The sequence below is a fragment of the Poecilia formosa genome, unplaced genomic scaffold (genome assembly GCF_000485575.1).
Source record: "Poecilia formosa unplaced genomic scaffold, Poecilia_formosa-5.1.2 Scaffold52, whole genome shotgun sequence".
In the NCBI taxonomy this organism is placed as follows: Eukaryota; Metazoa; Chordata; class Actinopteri; order Cyprinodontiformes; family Poeciliidae; genus Poecilia; species Poecilia formosa.
The window spans coordinates 2,404,553-2,426,581 of record NW_006799991.1 but is presented as its reverse complement, the minus strand read 5'-3'; the positions used below and the strand labels follow the sequence as shown (position 1 = coordinate 2,426,581).

Sequence of the window (22,029 nt, the reverse complement as noted above, 5' to 3'; positions counted from 1 at the left end):
GCTTTCAGGCTCCAAGCAGTGGTGGTTTGGTGGAGGAACAGACCTGACCCCGGTGTATATTGACAGAGACGACGCCTTTCTGTTCCACAACACCCTGAAGGAGGCCTGTGACAAACATCACCCGAAGTACTACGCAGACTTTAAAAAATGGTACAGCTCCATCAGTGACTCTGATGTGTCTTTGCACAGACAGGCTGATATGTGTTTTTAGGACTGATTCCAGTGAATTTGTCTGGATGAATTACAATGGGTGTTCCCTCACTGCTGGTTGGTGATAAGAGGAAGTCTCTCCCAAAATCTACAGATGCAGAAGAAAACCGTTGAGCAATGCTGGAGGTCATAAATGACTAGTGTTATTGTGGACAGGAAGGGTGGGGAAACGGTTTTTCAACATTTTGTTGTTTTCTGTTGTATAGATGGAAGAAAATGATATAGTATCTGTTCAGGTGGATGTGTTTGTTTTCCAGATAAAACCTTGACTTGACGTTTTGTAAAGTTACCAACTTCCCTGTTCACTTTTTGTGTCCTCCAGGTGTGACAGGTACTTCTACGTCCGTCACAGAGGAGAGACTCGGGGCATCGGAGGAATCTTCTTTGACGACCTTGACTCCCCAAATCAGGAGGAGGCGTTCAACTTTGTTAAGAGCTGCGCTCGAACCGTGGTGCCCTGTTATCTTCCCATTGTGAGGAAACATCTTAATGATTCCTTCACTCAAGAGGAGAAGGACTGGCAACAGGTGCGACGAGGAAGGTGAGTGGAAAATGCATTATATCACAGCTGATGTGTTTTTGGGGTAAAGGAGTAAATTTAGTTGAATGGTGTATTTGAATAATAAATATGCAAATGCCATTGTAGAAATTAATTGTGAAGTTTAGCATTTCATATTTTAAAATTATAGCAAAGCACCATGAACTTTGGAAAGTTGAATTTGGAAAAGTCATTCAAAGCTTAATGTAGGAGCCCTGTAATATGAAGAGTCTGTTCTTTAGAGTTACAATTTTGTGTTGCAGATATGTAGAGTTTAACCTGGTATATGACAGAGGAGTAAAGTTTGGCCTTGCTACACCTGGCTCTAGAATCGAGAGTATCCTCATGTCCCTCCCCCTCACAGCCAGGTAAGTCATTGACTCTGCTGCTCTCTGTCCAATAGTAATCAGCCGTCTGTGTTGCCTGGTAATCGACTGCTCCTTCCTGTCCAGGTGGGAGTACATGCATGAGCCTGGTAAAGGTTCCCGGGAGGCGGAGATGCTGGAAGTACTCAGAAACCCAAAGGAGTGGGTGTGAGCGCCGCAATCAAGTTTACAGAAAGAACAACCTTTGTAGTATTTTTGTAAAGCTGCAACCTGTTTTACAAGACCTGCGTTTATAAGGAAATATCAAGTTTCATCAATTGTCTGAGGACTTTATTTGCACTGTTAATTTTCCTTCCTTCATGTATTTTCAAATCAGCCTTTTAAAAGCTTTAAGGATAATGTTTAAGAATTGAGTTTTGTGCCATTTGTCTCTTCTTGGTTGAATGAATCGCATAAATTACCTTCATAGATTTCCTGCTTGTAGATCTGTATCTTTTTTACTCATAATAAAAAAAGTACATATTTTCCTTTCTCTTATTTTTTTAATATTCCTGTGACTTGAATTAGTCTTCTAATCTTCTCATGTATTTATTGAAGCACTGAAAGGGAAAAGGACAAACTGAATGTATGTGCTTTTACCACTGATGTACCAGAAACAATAAATCAGATTTTGACATATCCCTATGTGCTCTAAAGATTTAATTTTGTTTGATCAATCATCCCTAAAAAGCAAGAATAAGTTGAAGCTGCAGGGAAGTGGTGTGCTAAATTATATAATGGATTTATCTGAGTTACCCAGAAGTGGGAAAAAATGTCAGTCCAGTGCGTTTGTATAAATGTTTCTCTCCACCTCTTGCATTAATTTTCATAGTGTACAATCCCCCATAATTTATAATTTAAAAGAGCTTTTGAAAAGATTTAAATGCAACATTGAGTTGATTGTCCTGGGTGTCTTTAAGTTTAATTGGATGGATAATTGAGAATGCAATTCAAGAGAATTTCCAGCAAAATTTATGCCAGCTTACTGACATACCTTGTATTATATTAAACATAAAAATATTAATTTGCAAAATCCTAAGAATTTTGTACCCAAATGTGACACAGAACTGGCAAGAGTTCATTGGGATGATGTTGGTCCTTAATGCAGTAAATGAGTGTTATGTTTACTTTATTAGTAATTCTGTGAACAAGTTCCTTTTAAGAGTACATTTGCCAACTCGGCACCTCCGAAGCGCGCAACAGCCACCAAGGGATGGGGTTTAATAACTGAGTGAGTAATTTAAAACTTCACTGCACAATATTTCTTATATCTCCAACATCTAATCTACATCCACCTAAACGATTTAATCCATCATGTTATTTATGTTAAATGTAGCATGATGGGTTAAAAAATTATTTAATCAATGTCATGTTTCCATTTTATTTCCTTAAAACTTTTCAGCTGTGATGACCACATTATGTTATGCTAATGTGAGATTACAATCTAAAGCAGATGTCACTGTGTAAAAAATAAAAAAAACCAATGCAATACCAACGTTCACTTACTCAGTAGCATTTTGCATATTAAACGTTATCTGGAGAGTGACCTTTAGAGGTTTCCCCATACAGGCCAACTGGCTTAAGTTCCACTCGAAAATTTCCTGGTGAAAACTAAAACCATTTATCGATGCATGCAGTGACTGAGTCCGAGAAATCCAAAATGTCTTGTTGTTTGGACCTCAAAACAGAAACTTCTTTGCCCATGAGTTGATTGGCGTGTTGTCCAAAATGTTTTCCTCCTTCCGCTGAACCATCTTCATTCTGAAACCGCACACTTCCTCATAAACATCTGTGATGCACAATTTTGTTTTTCCCAGTTTTTGTTTCTTTACAAGCTGATCAAAAGCACAACCAATGTTTTGGAAAAACGGATACTGAGACACAGTTATAGATCTTGACTTAATATCAGCTGACAGCTGATGACAGGCGTGCTTGCAGGCCTTGTGAGTGATGCCAGGCAGTCTGCTTTCAAATGTGATCAGTGGCATTTCTTAATAGCTGGTAACCAGACTGGTGCTGTTCAAATGTGACATTCTGTGACATGCCCAGCTTCTTAAATTATCAAGTCACAGAGAAATATCTCACAGACACTGGAAATATTTTGCTGCTTCCTTGGTGTGAGACAGCTGATAAATGTACTGGGTCACCTCGAGATGGAGGTCTTGCAAAACATCCCCCCCCCCAAGTCGTTAATCCTAAAATATTATCATTTCAGTTTTAGTTCTTCACATCTTATGACTAGGAGGATGTGAAAACATTTTCATTGATATTAAACTGAGGAGGGATTAGACTGAAATGTGTTAAATTTAAAATCCCCTATCGTTGAGTTTTTAAAGTGTTTTCTGTTTGCACATTATGTACATTTAAAGATAAAATCTGACAACTTACATCTCTGTTAGATCTGTCACAGTCTTGAAAAAAAAAACACGTTTTTTTAAGTATTCCAAAATTATAGGTCCAAAAATTAGTAAAAGTAGATACTTTCTCAATTCCTTGTGGGAAATTGTTTGGTTTCAGCAAAAAATAACTACATAAATTACATTTAGTGTATGACATGGTTAAAATTCAGAGGTGAAAATAGGTGCTTTATAAATTGCTGCTATGCTTCTTTTAAAGCACAAACAACACAATGCAGTATATGCATACTGCTGTATGTTGTATTATAGGTCTTGACACATTACTGTTTTTCCCTATTCATTATAGTTTTTCATGTTTGTTTGTGTTGTAGCTATGTAGAGTTCAACCTGATGTATGACAGGGGAATAAAGTTTGGTCGTGCCATGCCTGGCTGCAGAGTCCTCATGTCGCTCCCCCTCACTGCCAGGTAAGACATCGACTCTCCTGCTCTCTGTCCAATAGTCATCAGCCGTCTGTGTTGCCTGGTAACCAACTGTTCCTTCCTGTCCAGGTGGGAGTTCATGCACAAGCCTGGTAAAGGTTCCCGGGAGGCGGAGATGCTGGAAGTACTCAGAAACCCAAAGAAGTGGGTGTGAGCGTCGCAGTCACAGGTTTACAGAAAGAACAACCTTTGTAGTATTTTTGTAAAGCTGTAACCTGTTTTACCAGACCTGCGTTTATAAGGAAATGTCAGGTTTCATCAATTGTCTGAGGACTTTACTTGCACTGTTAATTGTCTTTCCATCGTGTAATTTCAAATCAGCCTTTTTAAAAGCTTTAAAATAATTTTTGTTATTGAGTTTTGTGCCACATTTATCTTCCTAACAGAATCAATATTAGTACATTTTCCTAGAAAAATATTTTTTTATTTTCTTTCAATTTGCCAATGACTATAATTAATTTTCTCATATTTGTTGAAGCGCTGTGCTTTTGTGCTTTTACCACTGATGCTCCAGTAACAATAAGTCAGATTTTTGATCTATACCTATCTGCTATAAACATTTAATTTTGAGCTTGATCAATCAAAGCTAAAGAACAGGAATAAACATTGTGTCATTCTGTCTTATGTGAACAATGACTCCACTTTCTTTGCTTGAGCAGAGGTGTAAACAACACCACACTTTGGTTCTGGGTCATGTTTCAGAGGATTATTGTGAATCAATGAAAACATAAGACACATACATTGAGCTTTCTTTAGCATCGAACAGGAAGGTTTATTCTTCTTCTGTGTAATGAACATGCTCCATATGCAGTATATGGTTCTCTAGTTTTTGCAGTAACCTAAAAATAAGCGTCAATTTTACAAATAAAAAGACCAAAATAATGTTCTTTGTGTGACAACCGTCTCCGAATGTGCAAAACACAACAAATTCAAAGTGAACTCAAGAGTCCCTGAGCCAGCTCACACATAAAGTCCGCTAGCATTAGCATTAGGTATCCTCCAGAAATATGCCCCGTTTTCTACACAATACTAATCACAAACTAAACAACGTGACTCACTAGTTAGCACTTTATTCGACAACCTGTTCAACTAATATGCATGCATCAAAATAAATTTTTACTTACCTGCGGTATAGAAAAGAGGAGACACACGTAGAGATTCATTTAGCATCTAACAAGGTTTTCTATGCCACCAATGCGGGAGGCGCCCCCAAGCGTTTATATGTGAAATCGTTCTGAATAAATGAAACAACACTAAAGAACTTTAAAAAATTAAGAATTGAAAAAGTAAAATAATCTTTTACTGAAACAACACTAAAGAACTTTAAAAAAATTAAGAATTGAAATAGTAAAATAATCTTGTGGTACCTATTTTCATACTTAGTGTTTTCATTTACTTACCGTAATACTTTTTTTTTCACCCCTCTTCCTATGCTACAGCTTAAACCTGTTTTATTACACATGTTTGTCTTTTTTAAGTTTAAAGTCTGTTTCTATGTTGCTACAACTGACTCAGACCAGGGGACGTTTTGGAGCCAACAAAGTCCTTTGAAAGCAAACGACACTCACTGGCACCAAGACATTGTGTGGAAGCTGCAAAGAAACAGAAGCATCATCTCTCTAGGGTGATCTGGGACCCAACACTCAACCCAAGGCATTTTTGGATTACTCTCGAAGCATCATACCTAAATGAGAGGAAATAAAAACATTGTTAACCTGGATTTTCTATGTCCAAGTGAAACCTGGTTAACTGATAATATCCCACTGATATACCAGAATGTGAGCGGTTGGGAAAGACAATTCTGTAGGGGAGAGAAGGCGTGTGCTCATTTATATGATGGATTTATTTAAGAGTGTTACCTGTAAGTGAAAATATATCAGTGCAGTGTGTTTGTATAAGTGTTTGTCTCTCCCTTTGCATAGAATTTAACATAATTAATTTAGAAGGGCGTTTTTAAAAGGATTTACATATAACACTGAGGTGATTGTCCTGGGTGGCTTCAGTATGGATAACAAATTGAAAGCAGCTCAAGAGCATTGTCAGCAAAAATTTGGGTACAGTCAAATTTTAAGCGTAACTGGTAAGAAGTTATGGGGATGACGTTTAGATCCATAACCAGACAATTGAGTGTTGAATCACATTTACTTTCAGTGTTAGTCATTCTGTGAACAAGTTCCTCAAAAAGAAAAAAAAAACAGGTACAGAAAACAACCCAGCTGTCATGGTTGTCAGATGACATATGACAATTACTGGAAAAAAAATAATTACGGCCTAAAAACTTCTCAGAAATAGCAAAATAGCTGTTTTGCTCATCTTTAGCAATCTGAGCAATTGAGTGATAAAAGAACATTTAAAATCGAAAGCTAAATATGATAAAAATGTCCTTTCAGAGGCAAGAGATGAGTAAATGATCTGGAAACAACTAAGCAACTTAATAAATCCTAAATGTCGTACCAATTTCAATCATGAATTGACAATGGTGGGGGAAAAATGCTGCTCAGTTTAGCAACATATTTAATGACTTCCTCAATTTATTGGTTAAAGATTTAATCATAGTTTAATAATTGTCCCTCTTGTCATGTCAAAGGTGTTGGAGAAGATATTTCGAAACTCTTATCCTTTGGTTTCCCAGAACGATGGCGTCTTCTTTTCAGACATATCAAAAATATTGTGAACGACGTGTCATTCTGAATTTCCTCTTTGTGAGACAATGAAGGCTGTTTCTGTTTCTATTTATCAATTACAGTAAATATTGTTTCATCAAAAATATAAACTGGAATCCCTCCAGGAACTACTTTAGGTCCCATCCCAAATCTTTCAGGGAGATTTGTCTCCCGGGATGTCACCGTGCAATATTTCTCAAATAAAAAATAAAAAAAATTGTGTCATCCACCTAAAATAGATATAATCTTGTTCATGTTATTTGTCCATGTTAAATGTAACATGATGGATTAAAAACAGGATTTAATCAACTCCATGTTTTTATTTTATTTTCTTACAACTTGTCAGCTGTGATTACCGCGTTAAACAGAATTAAGACTTAAAGCAGACATTTCCATGTAGATAAAATTAAAAACAAATGGAATATCGACTTGCACTGTGACTCAAAAGTATTTTATTTACTAAATGTTTTTTAAAGAGCTGCATTTCACTAAGGATAGTGATCCCCTTTACAAAGGAGACCTGAAAAATCTACACCTTTCACAAATATTTCTTACTACTTTAGGGTCTCAAGCTGTTTTTTTTTTATTATTTTTTTTTTTACTTTTGCACAACCTGGAAGAATTATGTGTGAGACAGTTCATAGAACTTTGCAGCTCATTTTTGATCAGGTCTGTGCTGCGTCTGCTCCTCAAGTCTGAACATTTACTGTGCATCAAAGAAAAAAAAAATCTCTCGACAAAAGCATTTGAGCCTGACAATAAGAGCAAATGAAACAGTCTTAATTGTTTGGCAATGTCTTTTCTGATGCTAGGAGACACTGTCATCGTCTTCTTGATCTTCTTGGTTTTTGTAGCATAACATCTTACTTTCTGTAGTTTGTTTTTGTTTTTGCTACAACAAAGCTATTTATAGAGCTGATTCTTGTTAATTGTCAATTGTCTTTGCCATTTGGAGAGTCGCAGCCACCGTCTTCAAGTCACTGCAGAAGGTTTCCCCGTACAGGTCAACTGGCTTCAGTTCCACTTTAAAATATCCTGGTGAAAACTAAAACCATTTATCCTCGCATGCAATGTCTGAGTCAGAGAAATTCAAGAAGTCTATTTGGACCTCACGACAGGAACTTCTTTGCCCATGAGTTGCTTGCTGTGGTATCCAAAATAATGTCCGCCTTCCACTGAACCATCTTGATTCTGAAACTGCACACTTCCTCATAAACATCTGTGATGCACAATTTTGTTTCGGAAAGAACTTAATAAAATCAACATAGACACAGTTTTCCTGTATTCTCAAAAGTCTGTTTTAGCGGCACAGGGCAGGTAAACCGAGAGATTCTGAGCAGACAAAAGTAATTTTAAAGTAATTTGCTTAATATCAACTAACAGATGAGTAATGCCGGGCAGTTTGCTTTCAGATGTGATTGGCATTTCTTAATAGAGTGGTGTTGTTTAAAGATGGCAGTAGCATTATTCTGTGACATGCTAGGTCTTCTAAAAATGCTTTTCAGACAGTTTATCAAAGCTTTATGGATTGACGCCTTTGCTGTTTCATCGCCATCTTCATAAAAGTATCTCCATTAGTCACAGAGTGACTCCATCAGTCACAGTGAAATACTGGAAGTATTTTTCCTCTCTCTCTACTCTTACGTCTGACAACACATGGCAAATCAGTAGCTGTATTTGTGTCAATATTCTGCGAATGTCGAAAAAAACACAATATTGCTACCGAATTCTTTGCATTTAATGAGAAAAGCAATTAAAGCCACACATGAATGAGTTTTATCAAAATGATTATTTGAAGTCATTAAAGCAAAGTGAGTCTAAAAAGCCACGCCCACAGAACCATCTGCCTGTGCTATAAATTCATCTGGCCAACAGTCAATTTATCATACAGGATCACTGGAGTTTCATTGAGCAGAGATGGCGACCAAGATCTCCCACAACGCGAAGGAGGAGGAGGAAAAAGAAGAGAGCATTACGGAAAGATGCCGTGGCTTCCTGACTGCACCAGTGACCGACATCAGTGTGCTGGAAGAGAAGAAGGACGAGATGAGCACCAAGATGGAGATGCTGATCATGGAGACGCAGGCTGAGTTCTGTAAAGCCCTGGAGGAAGTGGACGGTGGGACATTCAAGGTGGACAAATGGGAGAGGAAGGAAGGTAATACGGGGACCTTCAATGGTTTAATCTAAAAATGCGAATACTGCTCTTAAAAATAAAATTTACTTATGTTTGTTGTGAATCTCAAGCAAATAATTTCAGATTTGACCAACCTTTCATTTGAAAATCCTTCAGAGCTGTTTTCAGATCATTTGTTTCTGCTGTAAAGAAATATACCAACATCTCATAGCATTTCTGTGCAGAACACCCAGATTTACAGTTTCTTTAATGAAACACTTAAATTACAAATACTAGATTACATGTCAGATATTAAGAAACAGCTAAATGATCATTACTTTCAATTAAAGTCAAACTGACTCAGTTACAAACTGCAGGGGCTTCCAAACTGCATCAGTAGAAAAATAGACATGACTTCTTTCTCTACAGTGATCAATCTACTGACAGTTCCTATTTCCTTTGTCAGACAAGTTTTTAGTTTGTTTGGTTTCGTAATATAAAGTATTTCTTATTGTTATCCTACTTTATTGTGCCTGTTCTCTTTCTCATTATGACTCACTGTGATTATCATCTCTGCAAGATGCTCTTCACAACAGCTTAGGCTTTTTACAAAAAGCATTTCCAGTAGCTGGATTTCAAGATTTTTCATAGATTCACAGAAAGAGACAAGCAATATATTCGGACATAAATGCTTATAACAACTAATTTTTACTATTGTTTTATATTGTTTTTAGGTGGAGGAGGAATCAGCTGTGTGATGCATGATGGAAATGTGTTTGAAAAGGCAGGAGTGGATGTGACATTGTTGTTAGGTTGTCTGACTGAAGAGGCTGTGAAACAACTGAGTGGAGAAAAAGTCCTCAAAGGGAAAGACGGTGGGTTCTGCTTATAGCTTGCATGTGACTAGATGTAGTGTCCATTGTCTCCCACAAGTACAGTTGTACTTTCTGCCTGGAAACCCTCATTTGAAATAAAACTTGGCTCTGCTTTGCTTCAGGTAAGCTGCCATTTTGTGCCATGGGTGTGAGCTCCGTCATCCACCCCAAGAACCCTCACATACCGTCAGTTCACTTCAACTACAGATACTTTGAAATAGAAGAGGAGGATGGTGAGTCCCTTTTTAAAGTATCTGTGTCTTGTGGCTCTATTGACTTTGTGGATTAATGATCAGCTTTGTTTCTTCTCCCTGTTGCTTGTGTTGTGTGTGTGCGTGTGTGTGTGTGTGTGTGTGTGTGCTTTCAGGCTCCAAGCAGTGGTGGTTTGGTGGAGGAACAGACCTGACCCCGGTGTATATTGACAGAGACGACGCCTTTCTGTTCCACAACACCCTGAAGGAGGCCTGTGACAAACATCACCCGAAGTACTACGCAGACTTTAAAAAATGGTACAGCTCCATCAGTGACTCTGACGTGTCTTTGCACATCAGCCTATATGGGAGTTTTTAGGACTGATTCCAGTGAATTAATGCGGGTGAATTACCAAAGGTGTACCCTCACTGTTGATTTTTAATAAGAGAAAGTCTCACCCTGCAATCTACAGATGCAGAAGACAGTTGAGGAATGCTAGAGGTCATAAATGACTAGTATGAATGTGATCAAGATGTGCCAATTTTTTTTAGAATAGATTAGACTAGATTAGATAAACTTTATGGTCTCCAAGGGACGACACTAACTGGGACAAATTAACATTTATTCGTCTTTGTGTTACATTTAGTTGCCTTGAATCTACAATCAAAAGACAACAACATAAAATGGTGATGTTGTCTTCTGTTGTATAGATGAAAGGAAATTATTATGCAGTAGCTGTTCAGGTGAATCTGTCTGATGTTTTCCCAGATAGTCTTCAAGTTGGAAAGTTAACAACTTCCCTGTTCACTTTTTGTGTCGTCCAGGTGTGACAGGTACTTCTACGTCCGTCACAGAGGAGAGACTCGGGGCATCGGAGGAATCTTTTTTGACAACCTTGACTCCCCAAATCAGGAGGAGGTGTTCAACTTTGTTAAGAGCTGTGCTCGAACCGTGGTGCCCTGTTATCTTCCCATTGTGAGGAAACATCTTAATGATTCCTTCACTCAAGAGGAGAAGGACTGGCAACAGCTGCGACGAGGAAGGTGAGTGGAAAATGCATTATCCATGCATTGATTCATCCATTTTCTTACACCCTTGTACATAGTGGGTTTGCGAGGGGTGCTGGTGCCCATCTCCAGCTACATATTTCGGGAAGGAGGTGGCGTACACCCTGGACAGGTCGCCAGTTCATTGCAGAAAATTCATTGTAGCACTCAAATCCCTAAAATGAATTCATATCCCTCAAAACTGATAGCTTTTAGGATAAAGGAGGCATGTAGTGTAATGCTTTTTATTTGTCAAGGGGATATCCTGTTGTCATCTACAGTTATCAATATGAATTTTGAATCAATTTGAGGATGTTAATTATTTATTTAGTCCTCTCTTTTTTTCTTCTGACATTACAATAATTTACTTCAATTAACTTTTGCAGCAAGAATGGGAGGGTGTTTGAATTTATGGTGGATTTTCTCAAACTCACACTGGTTTAAAACAATATATACAGGTTCCAGTTAATATATAACCCCTCTACTAATGTTTGCATAAAAAGGGGAGAGGATATTAAGGACTTTGTAAACATTAAAAGATTACTGTACAATAGTATCAGACACTTTTGTCTGGTACTTCCTTCCTACCTTCTTTTTTCCCTCCACCCTCCTATCGTTTTTATTCTTCCTTCCTTCAAATCCGCCTGCTGTAGAAATTCATAGTGACGTTTATTATTTTAAATTTAACAATAAATCAAAGCACTGTGATCTTCGTAAGTTGAATCTGAAAAATTAATTTCCAGTTTTTGCATTATAGATGTGTAGGAACTCTGTAATGTGAAGAGTGTTTTTAAAATTTATATTTTGTTTGTGTTGTAGCTATGTAGAGTTTAACCTGATGTATGACAGGGGAATAAAGTTTGGTCTTGCCATGCCTGGCTGCAGAGTCCTCATGTCGCTCCCCCTCACTGCCAGGTAAGTCATCGGCTCTCCTGCTCTCTGTCCAATAGTCATCAGCCGTCTGTGTTGCCTGGTAACCGACTCCTCCTTCCTGTCCAGGTGGGAGTTCATGCACCAGCCTGGTAAAGGTTCCCGGGAGGCGGAGATGCTGGAAGTACTCAGAAACCCAAAGGAGTGGGTGTGAGCGCCGCAATCACAAGTTTACAGAAACAACCTTTGTAGTATTTTTGTAAAGCTGTAACCTGTTTTTACCAGACCTGCGTTTATAAGGGAATATCAGAGGACTTTATTTTTTCAAATCAGACTTCTTAAAAGCTTTAAAAATAATGTTTTAATAACTGAGCTTTGTGCTATTTATCTCTTCCTGGTAGAATCAATATTTAATGTACTAAATATTTAAATTTTGTATTTGAACATTCAGAGCTAAAAAGCAGGAATAAACTGAGTTCTATATACGTTGTGTTATTCTGTCTGATGTCTTAGCTTTCTTTATTTGAGCGGAGTTGTAAACAATACTTTGGTTTTGGATCATGTTTCAGAAGACGATTGTGAATCAATGAAGCTTTTTGTCCTGAACTTTATCTCAAATCTATTTTATTGCAGTTTAATGTATTGGAGCAACATAAAGTTGCTATTGTCTTATTGAAAGGTAAATCTCCTCCCTAGAGGAGCCTCAGAGGCACTAACACTACTATTTCTGAAATTAAATGTAAAGTACTCGATAATAAAAAAATAAAAATCCATTGCGTATTTTATATTTTCTAGGCTCTGCAATTACAAGATGAAGTTAAGAGAAGTGCAGATTTTTTTTTTTTTCATTAAACTTTGTGTAGTTTCAAAACCTGGTACAGATCAGTCACAAGAAACCATCTTTTAATCTTTTTTTATTAAAAATTAATATCAAGCTTTTCACAAGACAAGAATTTATAACAACTTCCCTTGTGTTTAATTTTATATAACATTTTGTTTAATAAGGCGTTGTAAAAAACAGCTCTGTGGAAGTATCGGTACACTAACTTATGTAACCAAAGTGACTACCAGCGCAGTCCAGTGTCAGAGCAAATGCCAAGGTTTACAGGTCAACTCACATACAAGTACAACGATATTTAGTGCTTAAGGTGTGCGCCGTGTGGAAAGGTCAGCGACATTTATTTTTGCCAATGAAGGTTAGACGGGTACATTTGGTTTTTAGAGTGCTTATCGTTTAGGAAATATTGCATATAGATCAGAAGCACCTAGAGTAACATCGGCTTGTTGAATTAGAACTTTCCTACCTTTCATTAAACACTTCTTGTTAAGCATAGACACTTCCTGTTAGCCTCACTGCTTACTGTAGTACAATCACATTAGTATCAACGCACTTAATGAACTCCTATGCATAAACAAAATCAATCTTATTTAACTTTCAGACATATTCTATACACATATACAGTATGTAGAGGTGATTACACATGCTAAACGTGGAGTTTAGTTATAGTGACACTTGGTACAAACTCTTTTCTTACATTTAATTTCCTAACAGCTCCAGAATCTCATTTCTTTTGCCCATATTTCTTCCTCTTGAGCAGAAACCCACAGGTTAATGAGGGTTAGTGAGGCCTGACTGTCAACAAACAGCGCAGAGATGTTTATGACCTGAAAAGGCCAGGTTCATGCATTACCAAGATTATAAGTAATGTGATTCCCACTTTACTTCCTCCTTTTTATGTTCCAGTCTTCAACATATTTTTAAGGTTGGATTAGTGCATTTGCTGGAAAAAATAAACCATTTCAACCTACATTAGAGCAAGAAATCGGAGTGCTGTTGGTACGGTGTAAAGTATTTTGAAGTGTTAACTTCTTCTTTGTATTAGGGTCTATAATTATCTATTACAAAATGTGACGGGCTGCTTCTCATTTACAGTCAGCACAAGCAGAAAAGCCACCAGAAGAGTTTCAGAAGATAAAAGTTGGGAAAAACTTCTGACTTTTACGTCGTTGCTTTCCTTCCCTTAGACAAATAACTGCACAGTTCAACAGCCTGGAAACTGAATGAGAGAGAAAAACCTTAAAGCACAGTCACAGACACATTTCTATGCATCCCTGGCAAAGTTGTGTAAAAAGCCATACAATAATTATTGCTAGTCAATGCAGTAGCACAATGTAACACTGAAATATTAAGAAGAATCTAACGATTAAATCAAACCATTTAGCAGAGGGGGGAAACATTTACTCGTATTAAAATCAATAGAAAACTGTAAGTGAAGCATTTTACGTTAAATGAGGGGGTTCCTAATTGGTAATCCATACCTATTTCTCTGGGATAAAAACATAATTTGACGCGGAGACCCATTACCTTTTGTAACTGGCAACTAAGCTTATGGGAGACCCATATTTATTGTCTTGGTAAAATTTACAGTTAGAGAAGTGGAGCAAAGAGGGACACGTTAGGGTTGTCAGTCTCCATAACAATTACTAGAGTCTATTTACATGTAAACTGGTTGAGAGCGATGCCAAAAACAGTGCCTTTCCTGTCATAAACACTCCTGTTGGTACCAAGTCATCAAGGACACTACAGAACCTAAAGTAAAACTGGACTTCTTACCTTCACTGACACAAGAATTTCCCTGTCTTATGTAACAGTGTGTATATTGCTAGTTGCTTTTGGGATTTTACCGGGAGCTTAGATCAGATAAGACTGAGATTAAGGTTTTTTTTTGGCAAAAAAAAAAACAAAAACCCAAAAACAATAAGGGTAGGTTTGAAGTAAAGCACGTCAGAGCTTCGACACACATTCTGCACATTCTTTTACACACCATTCCTAACGGTGGACAGTCTGGGAATCTGTGGGTCCGTTTCACATTTCTCCCTCTGTGTGCTCCAAGCGTGTATGTGGTAGAAGATTATTACCCCATCAACCAACTGCTAAGATTTTTACATACACATCTCACTCAACAGTTTTACCAGTTAAAGTGGCTTGCCATCGACTTTAAAGTTCCTCCTTTTTACTGTAAGAATATTACATGGACAAGCACTGGCTTATCTCCCTATTTCCCTGCCAGGTCCCTGAGGGGCTCTATCCTTAAGCATTTTTGGACTCTGGTAACTCTTTTAAAAATTAGCACATTTTCAAAATTGTATTTAGGTAATGTCCTTGTGTTTTCTATATATGTGTTTTATTTGATGTTTGTGATTTATACTGGCACCAGAGGTACCACTAGCTGTGCAATCAGAGGTTATGATAATAATTATCTCTTAACTTTTTTTCACACTGAATAAATATACTCAAATTAAATGTTAAATTTTTCTCAATCTTGTATTGCTAGGTTATTGTGCTGGAATGAAATGTGCATTTAAAGCTTTTTACACATCTTTACCAGGGCTTATTGCATTAACCAAGATCACGTAACCCAACACAAGGTCCAAGTCCTCTCTCAAGTCCTCTCTCAAGTCCTCTCTCAAGTCCTCTCTCAAGTCCTCTCTCAAGTCCTCTCACATGTCTGGCTCTGTATGTGTTTGGACAAAAAACAGATATCTAGATACGAAGGAAAAGAAAAGTTGAAATAATGTATTTTTGCCTGCTTAAGTCTCAATAGTTTGGCACTGATCCTCTGAGAAGCATCAATCCAACCCTCATTATTCGCTGGTCTGAATTATAGCAATAAAACCCTTTCATCCTTCACATGAGGTGTTGTTTGGTTTTGGTATTACAGTATCACTTAATCCCTTATGCATTACTTCACCTCGATGACGAAAAGGTTAGTGCAAATTTCAACGGAACTGGCACCGGTAAAGTTTGCATCAGTCCACTGAAATGTGTGTGCTTGCTGCGTGTTGAATGTTGAAGGCTGGTGATACCACAGTAGAAACACTGCTAAACAATAACATGGTCTTCACGTAGGTCAGGGCTTTAGTTTGAGACGTGTTCACTTCCTTTGACCACCGCTGATTCTACCGGAGCTGGAGTTCACTATGTCTTCGTACTGAGGAGGCGGCTCTGTCTCTATCTGGACATCTGTGTGGCCCACGGCCTCTTCATATGACGGCGGCGGATCTCCTGCGCTTCCTCTCCCCAGCGTGATCTCGGAGCCTGGATAGGCCGGGCTGCTGTGGATGCTGAGTTCTGACTGGTCACCATGATGGTAGTCCCTCCCCCACTGGTCCATGGAGACCACCGACAGGACGTGGTTATGATGCGAGTGCCCCAGGCCCGGGCTGCGCTGCGAGCGCTTGCGGGAGTGGCAGCGCCAGGCAGTGATGGCGACGGCGATGACGATAAGCCCGACCAGCAGCAGCGGCACGATCAGGTAGAGAGATTGGGCCCCGCCGACCATGGAGTCCAAACCACCGGGTGGACTGCTTTCCCGGACATATTCCTCCCAGAATCGCTTCTGCATGTTAAGAAAGAGACGAGAGTTGACGAAGTCCACAATGAAGTCTGACTCAAAGGAAACCAGAGAGTCGCAACAAATCGTCCCGTTTCCTGTCTGAATAGTTTTTGCAGGAAAACAAAGGGAGGCAACAACAATCCCTAAACAAAACGAGAACACATAGCTCTCTGGCCCCTCACAATGGCTTTACATATCCGCCTGCCTGTCTAGTGTTGCTCTTCCTGCTGATAAACATCATTTCCTGAAAAAAAAAACACCCACATTCCACAAAACAAACACTTTGGTTTCAGGATTTCACTGCTGGACACAAAATCACGACAAATAAAATAAAAAATAAAAAAAAAACTAAAAACTTTTTTTTCCTTTAACTTTATGTGACTGATTTAGGTTATACAGTCAAAATAATATTGATTTATGGATTTAAACTCCAGGTTTAAACACTGGAGCTAAAACTGGCTTCTGTAGATTTCTGCCCTACCAGAAAATGTCTAAAAATGTGGAAATTCAATCAAAATGTTCAATGGTGAACTGTCTTCAGTTTTCAGAACCATACGCAAAACTGATTGTAATGAGACTTTAGTGAAACATCCAGAAAAATAGACTGCAGATGCACAAAGCAGTAGGAATTATCCCTCACCCAATAATTAAAGCAGCTTTACCCTAAAACACAAGTAAACTTCATCCTGTCGGTTCTCTAAATCCACATAAACCAGACCATAATTATCTTTGACTGCTGCTGTAAAGTAGGATCACTGAAACACAGTTTTGAGGCTTTCGTGTTGCTTCATCTTCAGTCTTTTAGGTTAATGTTTGATTTGAACACATAACTTGGGGAATTGACATACACGCATGGGTAAGAACCCACAGCTAATCTAAACAATGCAGTTTAAAAAAAAAAAAAAAAAAGCAAAGCATGCACCATGCCTACTTTGGTAAGAATAACAAGAAACCTTATTAAAATTGTTCAAAGGAGAAAAAAAAGAATACACTTTAAAATATTCAGCTTTTATACAAATTCACCAGTGAACAGCAATTGTATTTCATCCTGCATAATACTAATGTAATTTAATTGTTTAAAAAAATATTCATACATAGCTGATTAGTTTGTGTCAGAACTTTTTGTTTGAAATTAATGACTTCCTATTTTAATGTGGAAAAAATAAGAAACGGAAAAAGTTAATAAAAAAAATAATAATTACAGTTAAAGCAATCTCTAATAAGTGTTTTAAAGAGCTGGGGTATAGAAACAAAATGTATCTTTCCACCATGCACAGAAAAGATGTTAAGGGAGGTAAAAAAAAAATAAAAATACCAAAGCTTGCTGCCAGAGAACTGCAGCTAACAATGGCCCTTTTGAGTACAACAAGTCACCATGACGACGACTGCAAGCAAGCTACATGCCAACCGGCCGTTGGGACCAACGCCAGAAGAGGACATTTTTATGTCCTACCATCGTTATAATGTAAATGTGTGACGTTTCTGAAACCCTACCAGACAGAACCCTGTGCTTCGGTCAGATGAGAGTAAGGTTGGACTTTTCATCATCTTTTCACTGCTGGTTGGTTTAGTGAGAAACCAAGTGGAATCTCAGGCATCCCATGCCCACTGTTAAGCATGGTAGAAGATATGTAATGATGTGGGCCCTTCTCGCTGCCAAATATTCAAAGACCCACGTTAACAAACACGGCACTGTGAACACGTTGATGAAGCCAAACATTTTATCCAAAACAGAAGGCCAACTCCACACAGGAATAATTCACCAGGCACTAAATCAACGTTCATCCAAGACCAACACACTACGAAATAAAGATGTGCTCCAACTTTATGATTAATTTTTAACTAAAGACACAAAGCCTGTTCTACTCATAAGAGGGGGTAATGCAACTTCCTTTTTACAGCAGAGGAAGTGATATTTGTGGGAAAGGTGATTTTGCGCTCTTTTTTTTTTTTTTCACCAGAATAAACAAATCAAACCTAAGGTGAGAAATTTCCAAATTTTCTGTGCGAGACTATGCTACCACAAAAAAAAAACAAATGTGTTTGTTTCTACATCTTTAAATAATCCTGAAAGATGATGATGTTCTCAAACAGAGAAAATTGGCAAGTCTAAAGTGTAATCACTTATCTAAAAGCACGTCAATACGTCAAAGATAAAACCAATCTCCTGTGACGTCTCTCATCTGCCATACCGTCTTCTCGTCATTCTCGAAAGCTTCCCGGGCCTCCTCGTAGGTGCACACCTCCTCACGGCATTCCCTCTGAATGTTCCCAAGCTTCATCTCCTCCAACAGGAAGTTGGCCCTCCGCAGCCGCCTCAGCACCGAGTGGGCTGAATTTGCTGGCAGGAACACTGCGAAGAAAAGAGTAACAGGAGAGGAGCACAGGAGGGAGACACAAAGGAGGGGGGTGGCAGAGACAATGTCAAAGTGAAGGAAAGGATACAAGATTCAGAAAAGTGTCAGAAAGACAAAAGCAACAAGCCGAGACTTCTAAATGGGAGAAAAGAAAAGTTAGTAAATGGAACGGCATGTGGGAGGGAAAAAGGCACAAAATTCAGAAAAAAAAAAGATAAGAAGCTAGAAAATTGGAAGAGTGAAAGAAGTGTAGGCCAAAACAAAAGAAGCAGAGCAGAGGCAAGCGATTTCTCCCACATTTCTGCATATAAACAAAAGCTTATTTTATTTGGCCATCCATTCCCAGACCACAAGAGAAAGTGGAGGAATGAACTTGAACAGACAAAGCGTTGTCTCATTTGGACGTTTCAGAGCACAAACAAAACCCTTCAAGAAGCCACATCATGATCTGGTTCTGATATTACCAAGTAACTGCTTTTGTTTGACTCATAACTTTGAAAGAATTTGATCAATAAGATGTGACAAGACGACAAAAAGAAGAAAAAAAACAACAACAATAAAACGAAACAAGGGAAGGCAGAATTTAAGCAGAAAAAACAGAATGGGAATTGTTTTTATCGTTTTCCTCCAGGATCAGATTCCAGTGATTTGTTTCAGTGCAAAGTAATGCTGAGAAAAACCTCACCACAATTTACAACAAATACCCTTCAGTAAACACCAGGTTTTTACAAGTGAGCACATCTTGACAAATGTTTCATGTAAGTGTATTCCAACAGGATATGAACTCTGAAGCTATCAAGTTAAGAATGTGAACGAAAAGTGTCTAGCACTTACAGAATTGGAGGTTTCTCTCCCAACATGGGTGCCCAGTCCTTATTTGTTGGTTTGTTTATGTCCACATATAGCTGCTTGACTCATTATTGTTACTCATTATTACAAATGCATCTACATGCATCTCTCAAAAGATAAAACTTTGCAAATTAGAACGAAGTTTGAAAAACATATATTTAACTTGTTACTTATATTGCAATTAAGAATTGCTTATTTTAACGCCTATGTAAATAATTCACTGAAAAATCCGAAACAGGGATGACTGCAGTAAACCCTTCTTTACAGTTCCTGACCAGATTTTGTAGGTTTCCACTGATATTTTGATCATTTATCTTTTGCGATAAATGATCTTGGAGGTTGTCAGGTCCCCTTGCCATCACCCTAATCTTTAGCTTCCTTATATTTTCTCAATCAGTTTCAAGTCAGCATTCAAGCTAGGCTACTCTGAGATGTTAATTTGGCTTAAAGTTATAGGTCACTTATAGAATAAGTAAAAAGATTACTTAAAACCTCAATCAAGAACAATTCTGGGCTTAAATGTAAATGACATACATATCTTCTGAGTGGAAATGGTGTAAGTAAACAATTAGACAATGGTGGGCATTTATCATATTATTTATTGTAAAACTTCTTATCATGATAAGAATTTTAAATTAATGTAACAATAATAAATTCAAATTAATGGTGTTTGAAAACCTCAAAAGTTGAGCGGATTGTCAGAATTGTTATTTTTACAATTTTCTCCGATGTTAGTTCCATGAAAGCATAAAAATAATGATTAAAAAAATGGTTAAATACGGTCACTGTGTGCAGGTTGGTGATGTGAATCCCACTTCTTTAAATTGAAGGCGTCCTGAAGAAGCCTATTTCAAAACTCTTGTTTCTTTAAGAGCATTATTTGTGTTTGTAAGTCAGCTTGACAGTAAGTACATGCATTCACAGCCATATAGTTGCCTAAAAAGACTAAAAATATAAATGCTGTCTTGGTTATCACAATAAACAACACAAGATCTTGTGAAAAATTTCAAAAAGAAAATCCTTATAAAAGTAAATGTGACTTTTAAGAATAATTTTAAAAAAAATCCACCACAAAATTAATGTAATGAAAAAAAAAATAAATAAAAATTCACACCATGGATTCACAGAGTAAAAGTGCCCCATAGTGATTGGTGGGCTTGACTGCATGGGCCCCTGAATGAGATTCTCCTTAGGGCCTCATCCAAGCTTTAGCCGGCCCTGGTTTTACGATGAAATCCATGAGTGTACTGTAAATAAACAGTGAATCAACTTACCACTCCCCATGATTCCTGCCAGTATGTTCGGGGTGATTTATCTGTGGGAAAAAGGTCAAACATAGATTAAAAGACTTATAAAAAAAATAACATCCACTCATCAACCTATTTTTGTCTGCTTAACTCATACTCTGCGCTGTTTTTTTTCCCCCAGCAACCCACCAATAATTCAACAATATCCCACATGAAGACTTGTTTTCATTTAGTAATAGCCAAGTGACTTGTAAAAGTTCTCACCTCTCTGATATTTCTTATAAACAGCTGGATGGCAAATAATAACTGCAGCTCAACTCAAAATGCCTCAGATAGAAGTCAATGTTGTGACAACATTTTCCATCATCGAGGAGTCAAGGGGCATTTTTGAACAGTCAACAGGACACGTTAGACTAAAATGACAAAAGATGAAATCTGGCCAGTGTCGCACACACTTTATTGAGCTCCCAGCTCCAGGCTAAAACAGACGACGTGCAGCAGAAAAATCCCAAAACAAAGCGCCGCCGCCCCGTTACAACAATAACCTGAAGCACCTACAACACTGTTTCCTAACCGCTAAACAGTCTCTTCTCCGTTTCAATGTGTGTCGGTAAGCAGGTCCAAGGTGATCAGAGCTCTGAACGAGAAACAATTCACTGGATCTAATCACCTCCAGCTCAGGATGCGATTTAATGACCGACATGTGGTTCAAAAGGCCGGATTTCCTTTCGGCGCAGACGAGGAGACGGATATCTCTGCCAGCTGTTGCGTTTCTATTCATGAACACACCGAAAAGAAGCAACAGACACGAAACACATCACTTCTGCTTACCTTGCTTCGATGCCAAAAATTTGCATAAGCGACGTCTCTCTTCGCCCCTTCGTTAGCCGAAATGATGCTTTGCGCGTAGTGCGCAGGCGCGAAGGTCTGTTTGCAACAGCGGTCCCTCACTCCCCCCCAATTAAAGACACAGACACAAACCTTTTACATGAAAATCAAAATAAAGTTTCCATTTTTTGATTCCAAATGCCTGGTTCCAAATCACTTGTGCTTTGGCATGTTTTTCACACTCTGAGTGTTTCAGTTTTGTTAAACTATCAAGATAACCACAACTGTTTATAAATGACAAAACATTTTCAAGAGGAAATCTGTCAAGCCAACCTGGCCTTATGTAAAAAGTGAATCATGAATAAATGTGAGTGACTACGGTTTATGGAATGCTACATTTCACCAGCCATAGCAGACCCACATCAAAAGGTAACCATACATAAAATAAAGTCATTGACATTAGTCTGGAAAGAACTACAAAACCATTTCTAAGGCTTTTGTTCCAGAGAACCACAGTGACAGCTATTATCTAGAAACGGACAAAACATGGAACAGTGGAGAACCTTCCAGGAGCGGTAGACCAACTAAAATTACTCCGAGAGCGCATTAACAATTTGTTCAAGCGGACACAAAAGTA

The 22,029-nt window shown here is 38.0% G+C and overlaps 3 protein-coding genes across 5 annotated transcripts in view; 2 read left to right on the top strand and 1 right to left on the bottom strand.

The window, feature by feature from the left end:
- LOC103138540 (oxygen-dependent coproporphyrinogen-III oxidase, mitochondrial-like) overlaps positions 1 to 1,757 on the top strand; it is a 6,953-nt gene extending 5,196 nt beyond the window's left edge. The window contains exons 4-7 of the mRNA XM_007552772.2: positions 9 to 150; positions 533 to 751; positions 1,012 to 1,116; positions 1,201 to 1,757. Coding sequence (XP_007552834.1) covers positions 9 to 150; positions 533 to 751; positions 1,012 to 1,116; positions 1,201 to 1,285 — 551 coding nt within the window. The 3' untranslated portion in view covers positions 1,286 to 1,757. The remainder of the gene's footprint in view (positions 1 to 8; positions 151 to 532; positions 752 to 1,011; positions 1,117 to 1,200) is intronic.
- Positions 1,758 to 8,499: 6,742 nt separating this feature from the next.
- Positions 8,500 to 11,958, top strand: LOC103138541 (oxygen-dependent coproporphyrinogen-III oxidase, mitochondrial-like). Its single transcript, XM_007552773.2, has 7 exons — positions 8,500 to 8,773; positions 9,466 to 9,606; positions 9,729 to 9,839; positions 9,974 to 10,115; positions 10,623 to 10,841; positions 11,664 to 11,759; positions 11,844 to 11,958. Exons 1-7 carry the CDS (start codon positions 8,533 to 8,535, stop codon positions 11,926 to 11,928), a joined length of 1,035 nt encoding a protein of 344 aa, XP_007552835.1. The 5' UTR covers positions 8,500 to 8,532; the 3' UTR covers positions 11,929 to 11,958.
- Positions 11,959 to 12,611: 653 nt separating this feature from the next.
- Positions 12,612 to 21,510, bottom strand: prrg1 (proline rich Gla (G-carboxyglutamic acid) 1). 3 transcript variants are annotated; one of them, XM_007552769.2, is made up of 4 exons: positions 21,396 to 21,510; positions 20,592 to 20,632; positions 18,304 to 18,464; positions 12,612 to 16,114 (listed from the first exon to the last, which is right to left on the bottom strand). In XM_007552769.2, the coding sequence occupies exons 2-4, from the start codon at positions 20,599 to 20,601 to the stop codon at positions 15,650 to 15,652; spliced, it is 636 nt and encodes a 211-aa protein (XP_007552831.1). In that variant the 5' UTR covers positions 20,602 to 20,632; positions 21,396 to 21,510; the 3' UTR covers positions 12,612 to 15,649. The 3 variants fall into 3 exon arrangements, with proteins under 3 accessions (XP_007552831.1, XP_007552832.1, XP_007552833.1); XM_007552770.2 differs by lacking the exon at positions 21,396 to 21,510 and adding an exon at positions 21,235 to 21,360; XM_007552771.2 differs by lacking the exon at positions 21,396 to 21,510 and adding an exon at positions 20,829 to 21,209.
- Positions 21,511 to 22,029: the final 519 nt, after the last annotated feature.